This window comes from Tasmannia lanceolata, unplaced genomic scaffold, assembly GCF_043159265.1.
Source record: "Tasmannia lanceolata isolate RefF3 unplaced genomic scaffold, GAP_Taslan_0.1 ptg000012l, whole genome shotgun sequence".
In the NCBI taxonomy this organism is placed as follows: Eukaryota; Viridiplantae; Streptophyta; class Magnoliopsida; order Canellales; family Winteraceae; genus Tasmannia; species Tasmannia lanceolata.
The window spans coordinates 25,957,069-25,978,098 of record NW_027518689.1 but is presented as its reverse complement, the minus strand read 5'-3'; the positions used below and the strand labels follow the sequence as shown (position 1 = coordinate 25,978,098).

General features: G+C 41.3%; 1 protein-coding gene across 1 annotated transcript in view; it reads left to right on the top strand.

Annotated features, from left to right (window-relative positions):
* Positions 1-21,030, top strand: part of LOC143887137 (tryptophan synthase alpha chain-like) — a 59,106-nt gene that overhangs the window by 25,592 nt on the left and 12,484 nt on the right. The window contains exons 5-6 of the mRNA XM_077391242.1: positions 10,162-10,238; positions 19,028-19,105. Coding sequence (XP_077247357.1) covers positions 10,162-10,238; positions 19,028-19,105 — 155 coding nt within the window. The remainder of the gene's footprint in view (positions 1-10,161; positions 10,239-19,027; positions 19,106-21,030) is intronic.

The window sequence follows — 21,030 nt, the reverse complement described above, 5'->3', positions numbered from 1 at the left end:
GTAATCGGCACCGGTCTTCGCCGAAGTTAAGAAGATCAAATAGTGAAGCCATCAAGGGGTTTGGTTGGTGGAGTGGACTAGGCCTCGCGTTGGAGGACCGGACCACTTTAAATCTCGGGTGCATTCTCTCTTATCTCTTGCTCTTTATTTGCATTGCACTTAGGATTTAACTTGTGTGCTTAATTTCCATTCTTGATCTCTTATTCTTCAAAATTGGGTTAGAAGTTTTCAAAAGATTAAAACTTGTTAGCAACCTAATTTTCCCTCCTCATAAGTTGCCGTACTTGGGACCACCCTTGGAATTTCAGTTATTCTTCACAAACACCTTAATGACAGACTCTGCCACTTGACTCACTCCAAATGGAGAGCCTATGGGTAGTATTCTCCAATGAAGAGACAATGAACTTCTGATTCTCTTGTACAAAAATTGATTAGGTGCAATGGAAATGAAGACTTGTTTCTACAAAATGGAAATCCATCATCTAGAAACAAAATTGAATCACATGATTTCACTATAGTTTTACTTTCCTTCGTGGTTATATTTAGCTGTTGTAGGTTGTTTCTTCGTCAGGATATTATACAAAATCTACAGAAAAGCTGCAATCTGTGTCTAGTTGGTTTGGAACTTGAAGTGAGTCCCGGAAGGAACGATTACTATTGTGGGAATGGGCCTCTAAAATCTGCAACTTCTAGATGAGGATTACAATGTTTAGATGAGGATCTAAGGACGTGAAAATTTGCTCCTGAGTTTTGCACCAAATGATAGAAAATGCTGTTGTTGAGCAATATTCAAAGTAAATTCTTTCTTACCAGTCCACAACAGAGAGTTTTTACCTTAAAAATCCCTCAAATCTAGAGTTCATGACTTGTATTATCACTACATACGAAAGTCAGATTTCCACTCTAATTCATGGCATTGAATTCTTTTTTCCTATTGCCAATGACACTGAGAGATTTCCCTTGGTAAAGGTGTTCACTCATTGTGAACAACCAATTACTCCAAAAGCTTAAGCTGTTAGAGATGGTGTTATTTAAACTTTTATACTTCAACAACCCCCTCACATTTGGCGCCTCTTTTTTGGGTTGGTCGTACACGTGGATTTTTAATATCAAGGAGTTGTTGAGTTTTGAACCCAGACCTGCCGTGAGGCATTAGCTCTAATACCATGTGAAACAACCAATTACCTCAAAAGCTTAAGCTGTTAGAGATGATGTTATTTAATCATTTATACTTAAGCACTCATAATTAAAGGTTATTGCTTGGGAAGAATTTAAAATAAGAGACCGATACATCATCTTAGAAACCAAAACATGTTAGATGCATAGCACACCAAGGCATGTAGATCATATAGTTAGTCATTGAGTTGCATGTACAGACCTGCATGTTGAGATTATACTTCTAGAGCTTTAATTTTAAATCTTTTTCCTAATTCGAAGAAATATTCTTGTTGCCAAGTTAAAAGAAAAGACATCCCGAGGCTGGCAAAGGCGTAGGGAAGAGAAATATCTAAGTCCAAGGGGAGAGGCATTCCATCACTTCCTGGACCTTTAGAGGGTGTTACACAGATCTTTTGTGCACTATGGAGCTATGGATCTGATATTCTCATCACTTTAGGTATCGTTGTAAATCTACTTCATCAAAGGAAGATTTCAAATTTCTGATACGAAGAAGGTGCTAAATTTAGCTAAAAAACTTTATCTGCTTTACTCCTCTAGCCTAAGATAACTCTGTATCTTAGTTTGTTAGGCAAAAAAAAGAAATGTATCTTTTTATGTTAATCAAAAAAACTAAACCTCCCCGTTTTTTACATACCTTATTTTTAATTTTAGGTTCTTATACCTACCGTTTGCATGTGTCATAGACAGACTAAGCTGATTGGTTAGAGCTTTTATTTATAACATTATATTTACTTGCAAGCTTTGCTGCTGTATTATCTTTAAGGACTGCTATGACGACTTTATTTATTGTACTACAAAATACAAACATATTGACAACCTTTATTTATTGCACCTGCAGGTGCATGTGTCAAGTTGTCAACATCAAGGCTGTTGTAAAAACAATTTTCCATATTGTTAAGCACAACCAAAATATGAAAAAAAGAGAAAAACATAACAATGCTCTTAAAATCAATCATAGATATTAAAAATCTGACCAAAGAAAAGTAGGCATATGTTGGAGTGACCTATGTGATGATTTTTTTATAGACTTGTTTTAAATATAAAGGGATACAAATCTATTATACATTAAACAATGACTGCTGCCGCATTTATTATTCTTAATTTATGCATTTTGGTATTATCCTGCTTTAATAATTGCACAAAATCAGCTTGTTATTTTTTTATTTTATTTTTTAAAATCAGCTTGTTATTATGTGTGTGTATGTAGCCGTGTCCCCATTTTTATTCGCCATGTCCCTGTTTCAACATTTTGGGAGGTCACTGTGTTCGTATTTGTTGGAATATGTAGCATTTAGGACTTTGTACATTCCTTTATGTTTTAGTATAAAGATATGAGTCAGGGGGAGATAACCCTAACTTATTTTCTCTGTCTAAACTTTCGGCTAACCCAACTCCAGGCCCAGTTTCATCCGAGGCACACCGGCATGCTGTCTTTTTCCTCCTGAGAAGGAGTCATTCTCTCCGAGCCAAAGGCACCAGTCCCTCCCTCCCTCCCGCCCGCCGCGTAGCTCCTGGTCCTGTACCCCCGCGCAGCAACTCCCCACACATTTTCTACCTAGGAACGAGGATTTGCACCCCCCCAAAATTTTCCAGGAAAATATTTTCTGACCCCCTCCCCCCACAAAATCACTTTCCTGGAAATAAGTTTCCAGGGCTGTGTTTCGCCTCGCATTAGAATTTTTTTTTCCAGCCCCCAATTCCTAGGTTTGTTAGTAAGCCTCACACCCCAAGTTTTTCAACCCACATCATTTTTCCTCCTTGGTAAACCGTACCACTCTTTTCTCCCTGTTATCATGTGTTAGATCTTCATCTCGTACCCTACTTTGATTCTAGTTTGTCTTTGCGGCTCCCCTCTGTGTCTCATGGCTTCCCTCTTGTCAAGCTTCGTCGATACCCGTCATTCTTGGAGCCGCGTCTAGCTTTCTTGGCGTATCCTAGTTTGCCCACCTATTCTGTTATCTCCTGTTATTCGTCTTGGTTTGGATTGTCTGTTTCTTTCTTGCTTGTTGTTATGGAGGAGGTGCTTGACAATCCTTCCACAGGAGTGCCTCCTGGTGTTCATCCGACACCCTCTTTGGCGTCTTCTTTGTCATCATCTCTCTCTGTGGATGAATCATTCCCACATATCATTTCTGTTAAGTTGGATGGGGCAAACTACGTTACTTGGAAAGCAGCCGTCGAGAAGTATCTTATTGCCCGTGGGAAAGCCCACGTCATTCGTCGTGATCCTCCTACAACGGATCCCACCTTTGATCGATGGGAACAGGAGGATGCTCTTGTTTGTACCCTTCTGTGGCAGAGTATGGCCCCTCACGTCTCTGGGCCCTTGATGCTTCTGCCTACTGCGAAACGGATCTGGGATCAAGTTACTCTTCTTTACTCTGGCGTGGCAAACATTAGTCGGATCTGCTCTACCTATTCTGAGTGGGTGCGTTTCCGCCGTGGTGATCTTCCTCTTGCCACCCATTACAGCCAATTCGTTGGCCTCTGTCAGTAGCTTGATGTTTACATGCCGCTTACCACGGATCTCACAGAGGCTGCCCGTCAGAGGGATCAGATCCGTGTTGTGCAGTACCTTGAGAGTTTGGGTCCAGAGTACATGCATCTTCGTCAGTAGATTATCGGTTCTGGCGCTATTCCTTCCCTTACTGAGGTTTACTCCCGCGTCCAGCAGCGCTCTCTTGGTGATCTAGTGATATCTGTTCCTATTGATGGTTCTACTCGCGACCTATGATGGCAGTATTCGCCCGCCTCGTGGTGGAGCCTCCTCTGGTCGTGGCCGTGCCAGCCGTGGTGGTGGTCGTTCTGGTGGTGGCTGTGGCCGTTCTTTTTGCACTCACTGTCAGCGCGAGGGACATTATATTGACCATTGCTATACCCTGCATCCCGAGCTTCGTTAGGCACGCTCGGCTCACATGGGTGCTACTACTGCTTCGGCTTCAGATTGCGCTCCCTCTGCTTCTGTTCCTGCACCAGCTGATTCCACCTATACATTATCCCGTGCCGATTATGAGGAGTTCCAGCGTCTGCGGCTCAGTTCTCGTCCTCCCTCTGCAGGTTTCGCCCAGCCAGGTAGTTCACCCACTACCCTTCTATCTAGCTCAGGGTCATGGATCATTAACTCCGGCGCATCCAATCACCTGACTGGTAACTCTTCTCAGCTTCATTATTTTCGCTCTTTCTTGTCTCCCTCTCAGTCTATCACCCTTGTTGACGGGTCCACTACACCTATCACTGGTGTTGGTCATATCTCTCCTCATCCTGCTCTTACCTTATCTTCTGTTTTATGTGTACCAAAATCACCATTTAGTTTACTTTCAGTTAGCCAAATTACTAAATCTCTTCACTGTTTTGTCTCATTTTTCCCATCTTACTGTTTGTTTCAGGATCTCTCGACTGGGAAGACGATTGGAACGGGTCGTGAGGTAGATGGACTCTATCGTCTTGACTGCCGGCCGCCTATTGTCTTACATACTTCTGTGGATACATTTCTGTGGCATTGTCGCCTGGGGCATCCATCACTTTAGCGGCTGCAGCAGACTTCTCTGGTTCCTGGACCTTTTTCTAGTTTTCAGTGCGAGTCCTGTGAACTCGGGAAGCACCGTCGTGTGTCGTTTCCGTCCCGGATCGTTAGTCGAGTGTCTAGTCCATTTGAATTAGTCCATTATGATGTATGGGGACCCTCTAGGGTCGCGTCTAGTACTGGCTTTCGTTATTTTATTGTGTTTATTGATGACTTCTCACGCATGACCTGGTTATATTTACTGAAGAGTCGATCCGACGTGTTCTTTACTTTTCGCACATTTCATTTTGAAATTAATAATCAATATAATTGCAATATTAAATGTTTTCGTACTGACAATGCTAGAAAATATTTTTCTGATACTAATGGCTTTCAATCCTATCTCTCCCAACATGGGATTTTACATCAGTCTTCATGTGCGTACACCTCTCAACAGAATGATGTTGCTGAGAGGAAACTTCGTTATTTGCTTGAAGTAGGTCGCACTCTTCTTTTTCAGATGGGTGTTCCTAAGGCATACTGGAGTGATGCCATTCTCACGGCGTGTTTCTTAGCAAATCGCCTTCCTTCCTCTGTCTTAGAGGGTGCCTCTTCTTTCGAGATTTTATCTCCTAGTAAGGAACAGTTTCCTCTGACACCTCGTGTATTTGGATGCGTTTGTTTTGTTCATCACCTTGGACCTGGCCGTGACAAACTCGATCCCCGGTCTGAGTCTTTCTGGGGTATTCCCGTACGCAGAAAGGCTATCGTTGCTATAGCCCTCGTCTGCGTCGCTGGTTTGTCTCAGCCGATGTTACGTTCTTTGAGTCTGAGGCATTCTTCCAACATGGCGCGGCATCTTTCACCCCTTCTCTCGAGTCCGAGGTCTCGCTTCTCTTACCAGATCTACCTGCTTCTCTTCCGTCATCTCCTATTTCCGTGCGGCCAGCTTCTGCAACTTCTACTTCTTCTGCCACGTTGGAGAAGCCAGCTCCACCTAAAATCACACAGCAGTATCAGTGGCGCCAAGTTACAGATAGGTCTCTTCTACCTCCTTTCGCACAATCATCTTCTGAGCCGATGATCCCTCTCTCCCGCTCTCAGGTATCTTCTCTTCTGCCTTCCTTTGTTGTTTCTGATTCTCTTATTGCATCTCGTACGAGATCCCGTTCCACTGCACATCCTATTTCGAATTTTGTTTCTTATGATAAGCTCACCAGTACCTTCCAGAGCTTTGTTTCCTCCTTGTCTTCTATGTCTTTACCACAGTCAATGGCTGAGGCTCTTGACCATCCTGGCTGGCGTGATGCTATGAACCTAGAAATGGGCGCTCTTCATAGTAATGATACATGGGATCTGGTTTCCCTACCCGCTGGTGCCCGTCGTGTTGGTTGTCGGTGGGTTTTCTCCATCAAATACCTCCCTGATGGTACTGTCGAGCGCTTAAAAGCACGGTTAGTCTCGAAAGGATACACTCAGACTTTTGGTGTTGACTACACTGAGACCTTCAGTCCCGTTGCGAAAATTCCCTTTGTCCGTGTGCTCCTGTCTCTTGCTGTTAATCATAGCTCGCCCCTTCATCAGCTGGATGTGAAGAATGCCTTCCTCCATGGCGACCTGACTGAGGAGGTGTATATGGAGCAACCACCAGGGTTTGTTGCTCAGGGGGAGACTTCCTCCTACGTGTGTCGCCTACGCAAGTCACTCTATGCCCTCAAACAATCTCCGCGTGCGTGGTTTGGGAGATTCAGTGAGGCAGTCATGCGCTTTGGCATGAAACAATGCGCAGTGGATCACTCAGTCTTTAGTTATCACTCTTCAGCTGGGTGTATTTTGTTGATAGTTTATGTGGATGACATAATCATCACAGGGAGCAATTCACAAGGTAAACAACGTTTGAAAACATTCTTGCAAAAGGAATTCTCTACTAAGGATTTGGGTCAGCTCAGGTTTTTCTTGGGGATAGAGGTTGCTCGTTCTTCTAGTGGCTTGTTCCTATCACAGAGAAAGTATGTCTTGGACTTGCTAAAAGAAACAGGCAATCTTGGAGTTAAACCAGCTTATGCACCCATGGATCCTAATGTGAAACTCGTTCCAGAAGAAGGAGAGTTGTTGGAGGATCCTGGCAGGTATCGCAGGCTTGTCGGTAAACTTATATATCTCACAGTTACTCGGCCAGATATTTCATATGCTGTTGGAGTTGTCAGTTAGTATATGAGCTCTCCACGTACTTCTCACTGGGCTGCGGTGACACAGATTCTCAAGTATTTGAAAGGGGCTCCAGGGAAGGGATTGATGTTCAAAAGACATGGCCATATGAAAGTTGAAGGCTTCTCTGATGCAGATTGGGCTGGATCCCCAGCAGATAGATGGTCCACCACTGGGTATTGTACATTTGTACGTGGCAATCTTGTTTCATGGAAGAGTAAGAAGCAGGATGTTATAGCTAAGTCCAGTGCAGAGGCTGAATACAGGGCAATGGCACAGACAAGCACGGAACTTATTTGGCTACGTTCACTTCTTTCTGAAATTGGCTTCATTTCATCTTCTCCTTCGCAGCTTTATTGCGACAACAAAGCTGCAATATACATTGCTAACAATCCAGTCTTCCATGAGCGCACCAAGCATATTGAAGTGGATTGTCATTTTATCCGTCAAAGAATCCATAAAAGAGAGATTTGCACTGTGTTTACTCGGTCAGGGGACCAATTAGCTGATATGTTTACAAAGTCCTTAAATAAGTCAAAATTGAGTGATATATGTAACAAGCTAGGAATGTATGATACCTACATTCCAGCTTGAGGGGGAGTGTTGGAATATGTAACTTGCCTAAGGGCATTTAAGACTTTGTACATTCCTTTATGTTTTAGTATAAAGATATGAGTCAGGGGGAGATAACCCTAACTCATTTATTTTCTCTGTTTAAACTTTCGGCTAACAGTATTGACACGTGACACCCATTTCTGTGTCCACAAATCATATGTTTATAGGCTTAGAAAAGTACGGCAAACCGCAGACCAGTGACTCCCCCATCAATATATCACCCCAAAACCAAATACCTTTCCCATCATCTACCGTAAACCAAGTTTCTGACAAAAATTAGCTCTAGAGAAACAAATGGACTGTCTTGTACCCAAGCGTCTACCATTAGGTAGGCCAAATCTATTACTCACTGAATTCCACCAGGACAATCCAAATGGCTATTGTAGATAACAAACCAACTGTGCTTGCTATTGGTTACAGCAATATCAAGATCAAGAAAATAGTAGAATAAAGGACAGCATGCTAAAATTGCATGACAAAGTGATACCTGCATGAGAAAATCATAGAAACAACAGCATCAACATCCAAAGGAGACCAACTTGTTCTTAACATTTGCGAATACATGGAACCCATCTTTAGCCATTTTTCCATTTTAAAAAGTAAAAATTGAATAAATGATCATGCAAAGAAATGTTGCATAGTTTTATGAGTTGGTCTGTTTAAGAAGTAAGTGGAATATAACAGGCAGTCAGCTGGATCTTTTTTTATTGTACAAGTTTATTCTTGTACCAAAGGAGTGAAAACAATGATAGATTAGTCAGAGTTGACAGAGAAGTCGTATTAGGTTCATTATACCCAGTCAAAGGTACCAATCTGCAACAATTTGAAGCACAGTTCTGACTTCGAAGATGATCTACTGTCATTATAGATCACGGTGCTTTGTATCTTCAGGCGAGAGAATTTGTCGATCACTTATTCACTCACTACATAGTAGACAATATGCTCTGAGAGAACTCTAAGTCTCTTTGGGATTTATTGCGTGCTCCCTAATCACTTTGCGGATTTATTTGAAGCATGGAGTTTCTCTACGTGACCTGACAGAGGAAGGACTTTGTGGATCTTGACCTTTTTGCCTATTATTTGGGCTATTTGGATGGAAAGACATATATGCATTATTTTTAAGGGCAGAATCTATGATTTGTGGACACGGACACGGGTGTCGGACACAACGACCTCCCAAAATGTAGAAACGGGGATACGGGTACCAACGGGGACACGACGAATAGAAGGGAGAACATGACTATATTTACACACATAATAACAAGCTGATTTTATGCAATTATTAAAACATGGTAGAGCCAAAACGCAAAAAAATAAGAATAATAGGTCTGGTAGCTGTCATTGTTCAATGTATAATAGGTCTATATCCCTTTATATCTAAAACAAGTAAAATAAGTCTGTAAAAAAAGCAACACATAGGTCACTCAAACATATACCAACAACTTTCCTTTGGTTAGATTTTTAATAGTTATGATTGATTTCAAGTGCACTATTGTGTTTTTATCCCTTCTTTCCCTTGCTTTGAGTGTGCTTAACAATATGAAAAATTGCTTTTACAGCAGTCTTGATGTTGAGAACTAGCCTTGATGTTGATAACTTCAAACATGCACATGTGTTGCAGTATATAAAGGCTGTCAAGAAGTTTATAGTGCAGCAAATAAAGTCGTCTGAACAGTCCTTACAGTTATTACAAACAATGCAAAAGCAAAGCTTGAAAGTAAATAAAATGTTATAAATAAAAGCTCCGACCAATCCGTAGCTCACACATGACCAATCACCTCCGTCTGTCTTGGATGTTGACACATTCAAACTACAGGTTTAATAACTTAAAAATAAAGATACGATATGTAAAATACATGCATGTTCTTTTTTGTGTAACAGAATAGGATACCTTTCTTTTTGTGTTTAGCATAATAGGATACAGTGCGTAACACAGTAGAAAACCAGTGGACATGTTGAACCCTGTGTCGATACATGTCCGTGTTGACATGGGTCAAAGGTAAAAATTGCCATGTCCACGAATCATAGTTATATACTAATGGACCGTAGAGATGGAAGTGTTATGAACTGTTAATATAGAGAGGGAGGAAGGGTGGTTTGGGTTTTGATTGTTAAATGAAACTTCAAACACCGATAGTTACCGTGCCTTTGCTAGTTACCGTGCCTTTGCTAGGTTGTTTGAACCTGATAGTGGAATTTAGATAATGATAATCAAGGTCAGTTCTCAGGTTGGATCCTTCTTTGGCTCTCTTAGTTGGCGGGCTGGGTTCACCGTGTAACTGCATTTGACGAGCACATTTTGTTGAATGGCAATGGAAGGAAAGCTCACTAATTGTGAAATGTTATTGAAAAGTGTGTGTTTTATGGTTTATGGCTACTGTTGAAAGATCTTTGCATAGGAGACTTCGTTAAAAGGTATATAGAACTGTAATATTGTAGTTGCTGACTGTTTGATGGTTTGTGAGTGCTTTGTGATTGTATGCTATTATGACTGTGCCATACTTAAGGTGTCACCTAGATCTAGAGCTTTCTTATCTTTAATACACTTTCAGAACTATCATGTAAAAAAAAGTAAGAAAAAGGATTCACCTGAAACAATGTCAACTTTACCAATAAACCAATGGTCAGATTGGTGTATAACACTTTGCACTTTGCAGGACTTGTGGTGCCAGATGTTCCTCTGGAGGAGACTGAAAGTCTGAGAAAAGAGGCTGTTAAGAATGATATTGAGTTGGTAAGTCCCTCCCATTTGTCTTTTCTCTTATCCCTGCTCTTCTTTTCGAATCTAGCCCGATAGTTTGGCTTGCAACTAAGTAAAGAGTTTGAATATAATAGGACTAACTGTAAGGTTTCATAGCTTTTGATTTACTAATTGTGTAAGTACTTGCTTCGATGCTTAAAAGTTAAAACTGATAAGGAGGAGTCACTGTGATGCGATAGAATAAATTCTTACCATTGATTTCTGTTATCAGAGCTAGACTTGTTGCATTTGAAAAACAAGTTAAGGAAATTGCACCAAAGCATAAATCAAGAAAATATATCATCCATGCTCAACTTGGAGACAACCCCAATTGAAAGTTAAGGAAATTGCCTTGGTAGGTGCACAGTAATTGCTATGGCTCGTTTTCATTTTATCTTTCAAAAAAAAATTGATATGGCTCGTCATTAATAACTATTTAGAATTAGAAATCCAAAAATAAAATAAAAATAAATAAGACCTTTCTCTTATTTTAAATATAAAAACAATTTCAGGAAATCGTACCAAAGCATAAATGTGAGTCAAACTAAACAAAAGTAACCTATAAGCTCCTCCTCAAGCTGGAGCATAGATATCATCCATGCCCAACTTGGAACAGATACGGCGAAGCTGACAATGAGAAAGTGCCTTTGTGAATATGTCTACTACTGATATTTGGACCTCAAACGTGGAGTGTATATCAATTTGCTGGTGACTTTTTCACAGAGGATGACTACCTATTTGATTGTGCTTACTTTCCTCATGAAACATTGGATTACTAGCAATGGAAGTAGTCACTTGATTATTACAAAACATTTTCATTCGCCTGCCAAACTAAAATCCCAACTCTTCCATAATTTTTTTCAGGCCACATCAACTTAAACGTTATGAGAGCTATTGCACGATACTTTGCCTTTGCACTAGATGTTGCAACCACATTTTGATTCTTGTTGTGCCAGGTAACTAGATTAGGTCCTACAAAAGGTACAATATCCCATTGTACATTTGTCTGAAGGCGATCCTGCTCAATCTGCATCTGAAAAAATTCACTCAATCTACTATCAAGGCAAGCTAATGGAAATGGAATGTTCCATGATATTTTGTTGGCCATTTGATTGGTTCCCCCCGCAAATCTCATGACTCATGTCCTTTATCATGGGCAAAACTGTGAAAAATAGTATTCACAATGGAAAGGAAAAAAAAGAAATAGGGTAAATGACACCAATTTATTGGCAAAATTGTTATGAAATAATAGCTATATTATTATTGAACTACCTTTGCCATCCATTTTGTTTTTGTACCTTTGAAGCCATCTCTTTCCTTTGAATCATTTCATTGGCTTTTGTAATTTGTAAGCTTGTTGCGAGTTTTACAAGCTGATGCAGGAGCGGTTATATTACCTATGAAGAGCTAGTCTTCTTTCTCTATTTCTTTTAATAAAAGAGGTTTTCTTTTATTTTCGTAAGGGGTTTGGGTGCCCTTTTCATGTTTGTTGTGGTTTTATTTTGAGTTTGCTTTTAGTCCATGGGGTTTTCTTTTCAAATTCATTTTTTGGGGTTTTAGTGACTCAAAAGGGTGGGGACTATCCACTCAGCAAATTACAACTTAAATGACCATTTAATAACCTTTAGACTATCATTTAAGTTAGTTTTTATGTTTGTCACTTAAGAAGGGGTTTGTAGGGCTGAGTAGATTATTCTCAATGGTTTATATTGCTTTTAGATTTTTTAGACCATTACAAGGATGCGAGAGTGAGAGTGGGGGAGGGGAGGGGGTTGGCTTAGTGAAGGTTTATTGTAACTCAAGTGATTACTTCAGCTTTTAGAATGGAAGAAGAATGGTTTTCTCCCTCAAGTGGTTGTACGAAACGAAACGAGCACCATTAACTCCAAAAGCTTAAGCTGTTGGAGAAGGCGTTATTTAATCTTCTATACTTTAACAATCCCCCTCAAGTATGGCCCCTCTTTCTTTGGGTTGGCCTACACGTGGCACATGTGGCCCCACTTTTTGGGTTTACCATTGCATGTGGATTTTTTACATCAAGGAGGTTTGAAACCAGGCATTTGCTCTGATACCATGTGAAACTGCCAGTAACTCCAAAAGCTTAAGCTGTTGGATAAGGCCGTTATTCTTTTATACTTCAGAAAATGACCTTGGTGCATTTCATTCTCAACTCTCTACTCTATTTTCTCCTTTTGTTTTCCTGCAATGAGGCAATCCAAGGGAAAGACATGGGTAGAAAGTTACCGAAACAAGTGTGCCAATATCAGATGCCATTTTGTATGCATCATTATAATCTTTATCTGCCACGTGTAGAGCTGCTCATCGAGTCACATGAGGATAGTTCTGACTTCTGAGTTATATCTAACCCTCGAGGTCAATAGGGATGCCCAACATAGAATCATCCACCTCTATTAAAGGGGGAAGTCATTTACGGTTTTAATCTCAGCGTAGGCCTGCAAATGCATTTGCAAATTCCTTTGTAAAACACACAATTGTTTTCAAAAAACATTTTGATAAACCCTTTATCAAATCAGGGAAAGGGGGTTGGGTTGGTGAAGGGTTATTGTAACTCAAGTGATTACTTTAGATTTTAGAATTGAAGAAGATTTGTGGTTGTACGAAACGAGCACCACCTTGGTGCATTTCATTCTCAACTCTCTACCCTCTTTTCTCCTTTTTTTTCCTGCAATAAAGCAATCCAGGTAAAGAGATGGGTAGAAAGTTACCGAAACAAGTGTGTCAATATCAGATGCCAATTGTATGCATAGGTGCCTGAATTTTAACTATGAGGATTGTTGAGAAGGGAGGAGATGAGAATGAGAGAAAGAAAGAGTGAGTTGGAGATGAGCTCCACTCCTCTCACTTATGTATTTATATAAAAGAGACATAGAGTACAAAGACCACAGTGTCCTTAGGCACACCTACACTTCGAACACTCCCCCTTGAGCTGGAATGCTGGAATGTAGATATCATACATTCCTAGGTTGTTACAACTATCGTTTAGCTAAGTTTTACTTATGGGCTTGGTAAATACATCAGCTAGCCGATCCACTGATCTAGTGAAAGTAGTTCATCTCTCTTGTTTTTTGGATTCTTTGACGTATGAAATGACATTCCACCCTATGTGCTTGGATCTCTCATGAAAAACCGGTTTGGTGGCAATGTGATTGTCGCAATAAAGCTGAGCTGGTGATGAGCAAGAGAAGCCAATCTCAAATAGGAGGGATTGCAACCGCCACATGCATGTGACATGGCATGATATTCTGCTTCTGCTCTCTACTTGGGTACCATGTCTTGCTTCTTACTTCTCCACGACACTAAGTTACCTTCAACAAATGTACAATACTCAGTGGTAGACCTCCTATCTGCTGGTGACCCTACCCAGTCTGCATCACAAAATCCTTCCATCTTTTCATGCCATGCTTCTTGAATAGTAGGCCTTTTCCGGTGCGATTTTCAAGCAACGAAGAATCTGAATTACTACTGCCCAGTGGGAGGCACGCGGTGCGCTCATGAACAGGCTAACTAACCCCCACTGCATATGAGATATCTGGGCGAGTAACTGTGTGGTAAATAAGCTTCCCAACTAGCCGTCGTTACTTACCTGAGTCATCTAACATGTCTCCCTCATTTGGATGCAGCTTTGTATTTGCCTATTTGGGTCCATGGGAACAGCAACTGGTTTCATACCCATAGAACCTGTCTCATCCAACAGATCTAGTACATACTTCCTTTGCGAGAGGGAGAGACTACCATAATAAGCTACCTCAATCCCCAGAAAATATCTTAGACGCCCAAGGCCTTTTTGTGATAAATTCTTTCTGAAGGAAGTCCTTCAACCTCTGTATGCCAGCTCTGTCACTCCCAGTAATGATAATGCCATTCACATAGACTATGAGAAGGACATGCCCAGCAGCAAACCACTGACTAAATACTGAGTGGTCAACCGCACATTGCTTCATGCCAAATCACATGATAGCATCACTGAATCTCCCAAACCATGCTCTAGGAGATTGTTTGAGCCCACATAATGATTTGTGCAACCGGCACACTGAGGAGGACATCTCCTCTTGACCAACATACCTAGGAGTGCTCCATATATACCTCCCGAACCAACTCTCCATGAAGAAAAGGCATTCTTGACATCAAGCTGATATAAAGGCCATTTTGGTTGACGGCGAGGGTGATCAGCACTCTCACAGATGGAATTTTGGCAACTAGGGAGGTCTCTGTGTAGTCAAACCCGAAGGTCTGTGTATATCCCTTGGCAATCAAGCGCGCCTTAAGGTGCTCAACTATTTAATCTGGCAAGTATTTGATGGCAAAGACCAACGACAGCCCCCCACAAGCTGAGCACCATGAGGTAGAGGAACTAAATCCCAAGTATGATTGGCCTGAAGAGTGACCATCTCAATATCCATAGCAGCACCCCAACCTGGGTGAGCAAGAGCCTCAGGCATAGACTGTGGCAAAGAAACAAAATACAAGGAAGACACAAAACTACGAAACAAATGGGTGAGATGATCATAAGAAATAAAATGAGAAATAGGATGTGCAGTAGAACGGGAACGAGTACATGAAGCTACAACCACATCTAGAGAGGAAAGATGAGTTACTTGAGGTAGAGGAGCCGGTATCTCTAGCTGAGAAGACGATGCCTCGGGCATAGGATGGGGGGCATTGGGCCTTTGTCGTCGCTGATAGACCTTCAGAGGAGCTGGAGGAGGGGCCGAAGTCACATGCAATGGAAAGGAAGGGGAACCTGAGGGTCGGGTACAATGGGATTGCTCTCAGCAGGAGCAGTAAAAAAAGAGACGGACTTAAAGAAGGTGGCATCTGCTAAAACAAAGAGCCTATGAAGTCGAGGACTGTAACACCGATAACCTTTCTGGGTACGAGAGTAGCCCAGAAAGACATAGCTCTCCGCCTAGGGTTTAATTTATTGAGACCAGGATTAAGGTTGTGAACAAAGCAAACACAACCAGAGACCCGTGGATTAATGGTAAATGGATCCCCTGAGGATGTAAAATGGAGAAGGGAGATTTACCATCTAAAACCGAATGTGGGAGCTGATTAGTCAGGAAACAGGCTGTAAGGATGACATCGCTCCAATAAGGTTTAGAAACCTACATTTGAAAGAGAAGAGTGCGGGCCATATCGAGAAAGTAACGGAGTTGCCTCTTAGCTACACCATTCTGCTCAGAGGTGGAAGCGCAAGAGGACTGATGAATAATGCCATGGGTGGATAAGAAATCGCTAAAGGTAGCAGAGAGGTACTCCCTAATGTTATCAGTGCGCAAACATTTAATAGAACAATCGTATTGGGTAGTGATCTCAGCATAGAATGTGCGAAAGCATGAAAGACCTCAGAGCGGTCTTTAAGTAAAAACAACCAAGTCTTACAAGAGAAATCATCCATAAAAATGATAAAATATTTATATTCAGAATGAGACATAGTCCTCGAGGGACCCCATACATCAGAGTGCACTAAATCAAAAGGACGCGAGACCCTAATAACAACTCTCGAGAGGGGAAAGACATGATGGTATTTCCCTAGTTCACAGAACTCGCAGTGAAAGGATTGAATAGGAGAAGAAATTTCCCTAGTTCATAGGACTCGCACTGAAATGACTGAATAGGAGAAGAAATAACAGGTGATTGTAATAGCTTCTGGATAGATGGGTGGTCGAGACTGCAATGCCACAGATACAGATCGACTGAGCTATGCGTATCTCAGTCGAGGCGAAAGAGCCCATCCACCTCACGACCCGAACCAATTATCCGCCCAGTCGAGAGATCCTGAAATACACAATAAGAAGGAAAAAATGAGACCGAGCAGTTAAGATTTTTATTGATCTGGCTAACAGAAATCAAATTGAAAGGAGACTTAGGGACACAAAACAGAGGACAGAGTAAAGCCAAAATGTGGAGACGTAACACCAATACCCGATATGGGTGAGGTAGTCCTATCATCAAGAGTGATAGAATGGGACGCAGAATGAAAAGGCTTAAATGAACTAAGGGAAGAGGAAATACCCGTGATATGTTTCGACACCCCAGAATCAATGATCCAGGAGCTGGAGGTAGTAAGAAGAGAGGCAGATGAACTACCTGGCTGTGCAAAACCCGCAGTAGGCGGTCGACTGCTCAAATGTAGGCATTGAAACTTCCAATAGTTAGCCTTAGAGAGGAGGAAGGTATCGTCAGGTGTCGCTACTGGACTAGCAGCAGAGGATGTGGATGCATAATGAAGGTTGGCGGTAGTGACCCGGAGCTCGGGATGTAAGGCATAACCAGTATCAACATGATGTCCCTCCCGCTGATAGTGAGTGCAATAAGGACGACCACGCCCACCGGTACCACGGTCGCCGGCAAAATCACGGCCACCACCATGGCCAAAGGAACCACCGCCATTACCAGAATGATCACAACTATCATATGCCGCAACTGCAGAGCCATCAATAGATACAACAGTGGAGGAGCTACCCTGGAAGCACTGCTGGGTATGGGAATAAACCTCCGTGAGAGATGAGATAGAACCAAAGCCAAGATCTGCTGTTGAAGAGGCAGAAAGTCAGGGCCGAAGGTCTCAAGGAAATGAACAACACAGAGTTGGTCCCGTTGTCGGACGAGGGCAGTCGGATTAGCAGTGAGGGGCATACAGACATCGAGCTGCTGGCATAGAGAAACGAAGTGATTGTGTTGGGCAGCTAGAGGTGTATCGCCGCGTTGGAGGCACATCCACTCTGAGTATGTGGCACAAATGCGAGTAAGGCTATCAACCCTAGAATAGAGGACAGTTGTGTGGTCCCAGATGTCCTTAGAAGCCCTCATGCACATCATCGTGCGAGCCACATGAGGGGCCATGCTCTGCCAAAGGAGGGAGCGGACCAAGGCATCATTCTGCCGCCAACAGTCATAGGAGGGATCCGTGGAGGAGGAGGGGGGGAGGGGGTTCACGCTCAATGAGTGCTACCTTACCTCGAGCCAGGAGGTAGGTCTCAACCGCCATATGCCAAGTGAGATAATTGGACCCATCGAGTTTCTCCGAGGTCATCTGTGGGTAAGAGTGCTCCACAGAAGGAGAATAACTAGAAGTATAGTAACTAGAAGATGGAGTCATAGGTGGAGGATTCGAACTGGCAGCAGGAGCCGACTGACAGGAGGTTCCATGTAAACAGGAATAAAGGAGACTCTCAACCACAACAGCGGATGATAATTAAGAGACGGAGCAAAAACAAGTATCATAGGACGGGCCTGGCCATGATACCGTGGCTCCGTTGGAGAGACATATGAGAAGGAGACATATGAGATCTAGTCAAAAAAAGAAGAATGGAGGCTAGGAGATGAAATCGGAGCCATGGAGACTAAAAAAAGAGGCATGGAAGAGGATTTGAACCATGAAGGAGCGAGAAAGAATGTAAGATAAGAAGTGGAAGACCCCTTAGATAAGAGAGTTAAGGGGGAAAAGCACTATAGAAGGAGAAAATAAGGTTGTGATGTGAAAACAAGGGAAATGAATAGGGGTTTAGGGTCTGATGAGGGAATGGGACGAGGAGGCGAGGGCTTGGGAGAGAGAGAGAGAAGAGGGGGTTGCTGGGTGCCTTACGGCGAGGAGGAGTGGGGCTGATTAGGGAGTATGGTGAGAGGGGTGGGGGCTCAAGGTCCCATGGTGAGAGGCGGTGGGATTGGTGAGGCAGTAAGGCCAGAGGGAGGGGGCTCGAAGTTGAGGGAGAGGGCTGTGGGGTCTTACGGTGGAGGCTAGGAGGTCGTGGGGAGCGTAGGGTCAGGGCGAGAGTGGAGAGGAAGAGGGAGGTGGTGAGAAGTGGCGATGGCTAGGGGTTGAAGGATTGAGGAGGGAAGAGAGTGGAAGGAGAAGCAATGGTGGTCCCTAGGGGGGCCAAAACCCTAGGGCTCTGATACCATGTTGAGAAGGGAGGATATGAGAATGAGAGAAAGAAAGAGTGAGTTGGAGATGAGCTCCCCCTCACTTATGTTTTGATATAAAAGAGAAATAGAGTACAAAGATCATAGTTCCCTTAGGCACACCTACACTTCTAACAAGGATAACACTTTTTTGTAAACAATTCATAAGAGCAAATTAAAGATATCAGTGTCACAAAAGGACTCATTAACTCTTATTTAGGGCTTAAGCAACCTCAGTTAGTTAGTCCTTACCATAGTTAGCAAAACTCCATTTTAAACGGCGTTTGTTTTATTGGTGTGCCGTTTAAAACTTTTACAACGAATAAAACTCCGTTTTTTTTAGACAAACGTTTTAAACACGTTTATTATGCGTTTTTAACGTTTTAAACACGTTTTTTTTGCCAAATCACGTTTTGCTAACAATGGTCCTTACTAAGGAACAAATTATGCCATTTATTGGTCTCCCATGAAGAACATAAATGCATAATTAACATATTTTACCTGTAAAATGGAACCCCTACGGGTTTAAGCAATTGAGAATGTCACTGCTCACCACACCAACTGCTATGTGATATGGTCATCCGTCCATCATAATAATAAAGGTTACTTTTAGCACTATAATTCGTCATCAAGAATCTGAGGCTGTCACCTCTACGATTCTGCCATATAGTCTGGTATAACATAAATAATTTATCTGGTGAATTCTCTAGTTGAAGCTTGCAGATTTTTATGAGTTATTTTTTTTATCACTGTTACATACTCTTGTATGAGTGGAATGTGAGGTGATTTATTTTATTTAGTGTTCTCCAATTTGTTTTTGAGTAGCACTTGTCATCTTAATGTTTTTGCCATGGAAGGTGCTGCTCACGACACCCACTACTCCTAGAAATCGAATGAAAGCCATTGTTGAAGCTTCAGAAGGATTTGTATACCTTGTAAGTTCCTTAATAAAATGAACTATCATGTTCTTTCTTTGATTAGGCTGTCAATTTCAGTGTTCTAGATGATCTATTTCTGGAGTTAAGATTATTCTAAATGAATCGTAGTTGTGGGGGTATACGTCAATAGCTTTATTTGTTCATTTTTGGTATTTGATTATTATTGATTTCATATTTAAATTCCTTCTGGATTTGATTAGCAAGATGTTTTGATCTTTCTCCCAGTATTTGCAATTCCACTGCTTAATATTATTTGCACTGTTACACGGATTCTTCTAAATGGGCAAAGAATCCGTGTCGGACACGTCCTCGATTCCAATACTTCTAGATACTCTGAGACAATTCTGAATCTCTTTTATCTGTTGATTCTGAATATTAATACCACAACGTTACAATTACCACAATTTTTTGAGATTTACCCATTATAATATTAAGTTTCTTAAATGAAAATAAAATATTATATCTACTTAACCTATTAAAATAGTCAACATTTTACCTGTTATAATCATACTATTATGTAAAAAAATAAAATTTGAGAATTGATTAAAATATTTTGGCGAATCTACGAATCATTCTTTTAGAGGTTTGCCGAATCCGACACTCGATACCCGTGTCTGATTCTGACACTCGTATCTGTACTGATGCAACATAGATTATTTGCCATGATATGGTCAAAACAGTCTTTCAAGGTACATTTCAAAGGAGCAATGCTCCTTTCTATATTTTGTTTTAATCTTCTTGTTATGGTAAGCTCTTCTGTATCCTGGAGCATCATTTCATATTCTCCCTTTCCATGAAATTGCTGCCTGTTTAAACCAAACATCAGAGCAGTGGACATGGTCAACCACTCCACAAGTTCATAATATTTTCACGCTGAAGTCTATAAATATAAATCTCAAACTCTTGATTGTTTTGGCACCAAGTTCTTAGAATGGGTAGCTTTTTAATAATGGTTTGTGACTTCCATCTATCAAAATGAGTTAACAGAGAAATAATCAAAAGTTTGTTTTGTAATGGTAAATCATCAAAAGTTTTTAGAGAGGCACATACTCTCTTTTTTAGAACAATGAGGTACAAACCCTTAAAAACATACAACAGGTTGTGCCCGAATTGTAGTTGTCGGAAATGCTTAGAGGGTTGGAAAAGAAAAACGAAACCCGAAATAAGAATTTAGGGAAATAATGTAGAATAATTCTTTCTACTATGATGCTGTGATATGGATTTATGATGATAATATTTCCACACAAGGCCTGCCACTGCCACGACCTGGCTCAGCGCAGCCCGTGTGCACCCAAAGCTCTCCTTTCTTAAAGATCCCAACCTTAAGAAATGAACAACCACTTACGTATATTGAAAAACTTTAGCTCCCATCTTTTTGTGACTAAAATTTTGAAGAAGCTTTTAAAGTTCAGGAAATGGACAAAGAAAGAAAGGGCAAAATTGAAAAAAAAAACTTTCCCACCAAATTTTTTGAAATGTCCATTTAAGGATTTTAAAGTTAACTGCTATCACAATGGTCAAACCATATTAGCTGCAATAGAGATATCCACACGAACTGAATTAAGTTTAGAAACCTGGGCAAATCTCTCACTCTAGTCAATGGCAAAGGATTGTGCGTACAATTTAGCTACCCTTATGAAAGAGATTTTAAGTAAATTGGGCATAATAGATATTTGTGCACCAACTTCAGGGGGAGTGTTAGTAAGTTTAGGCCCCATATTATTTATGTAGTGTAACTGTTCAAATGTGTTGCCTTTCAAAAAAAAAAAAAAAACTGTTTGTGTTTACCTTTCGTTTATTTACTTTAGTTGATAGAGCCCATCAGTAATGGCATGTAATGCCAGTAGTCTCTCTCTCTCTCTCTCTCTCTCTCTATATATATATATATATATATATATATATATATATATATATTTAGAGGG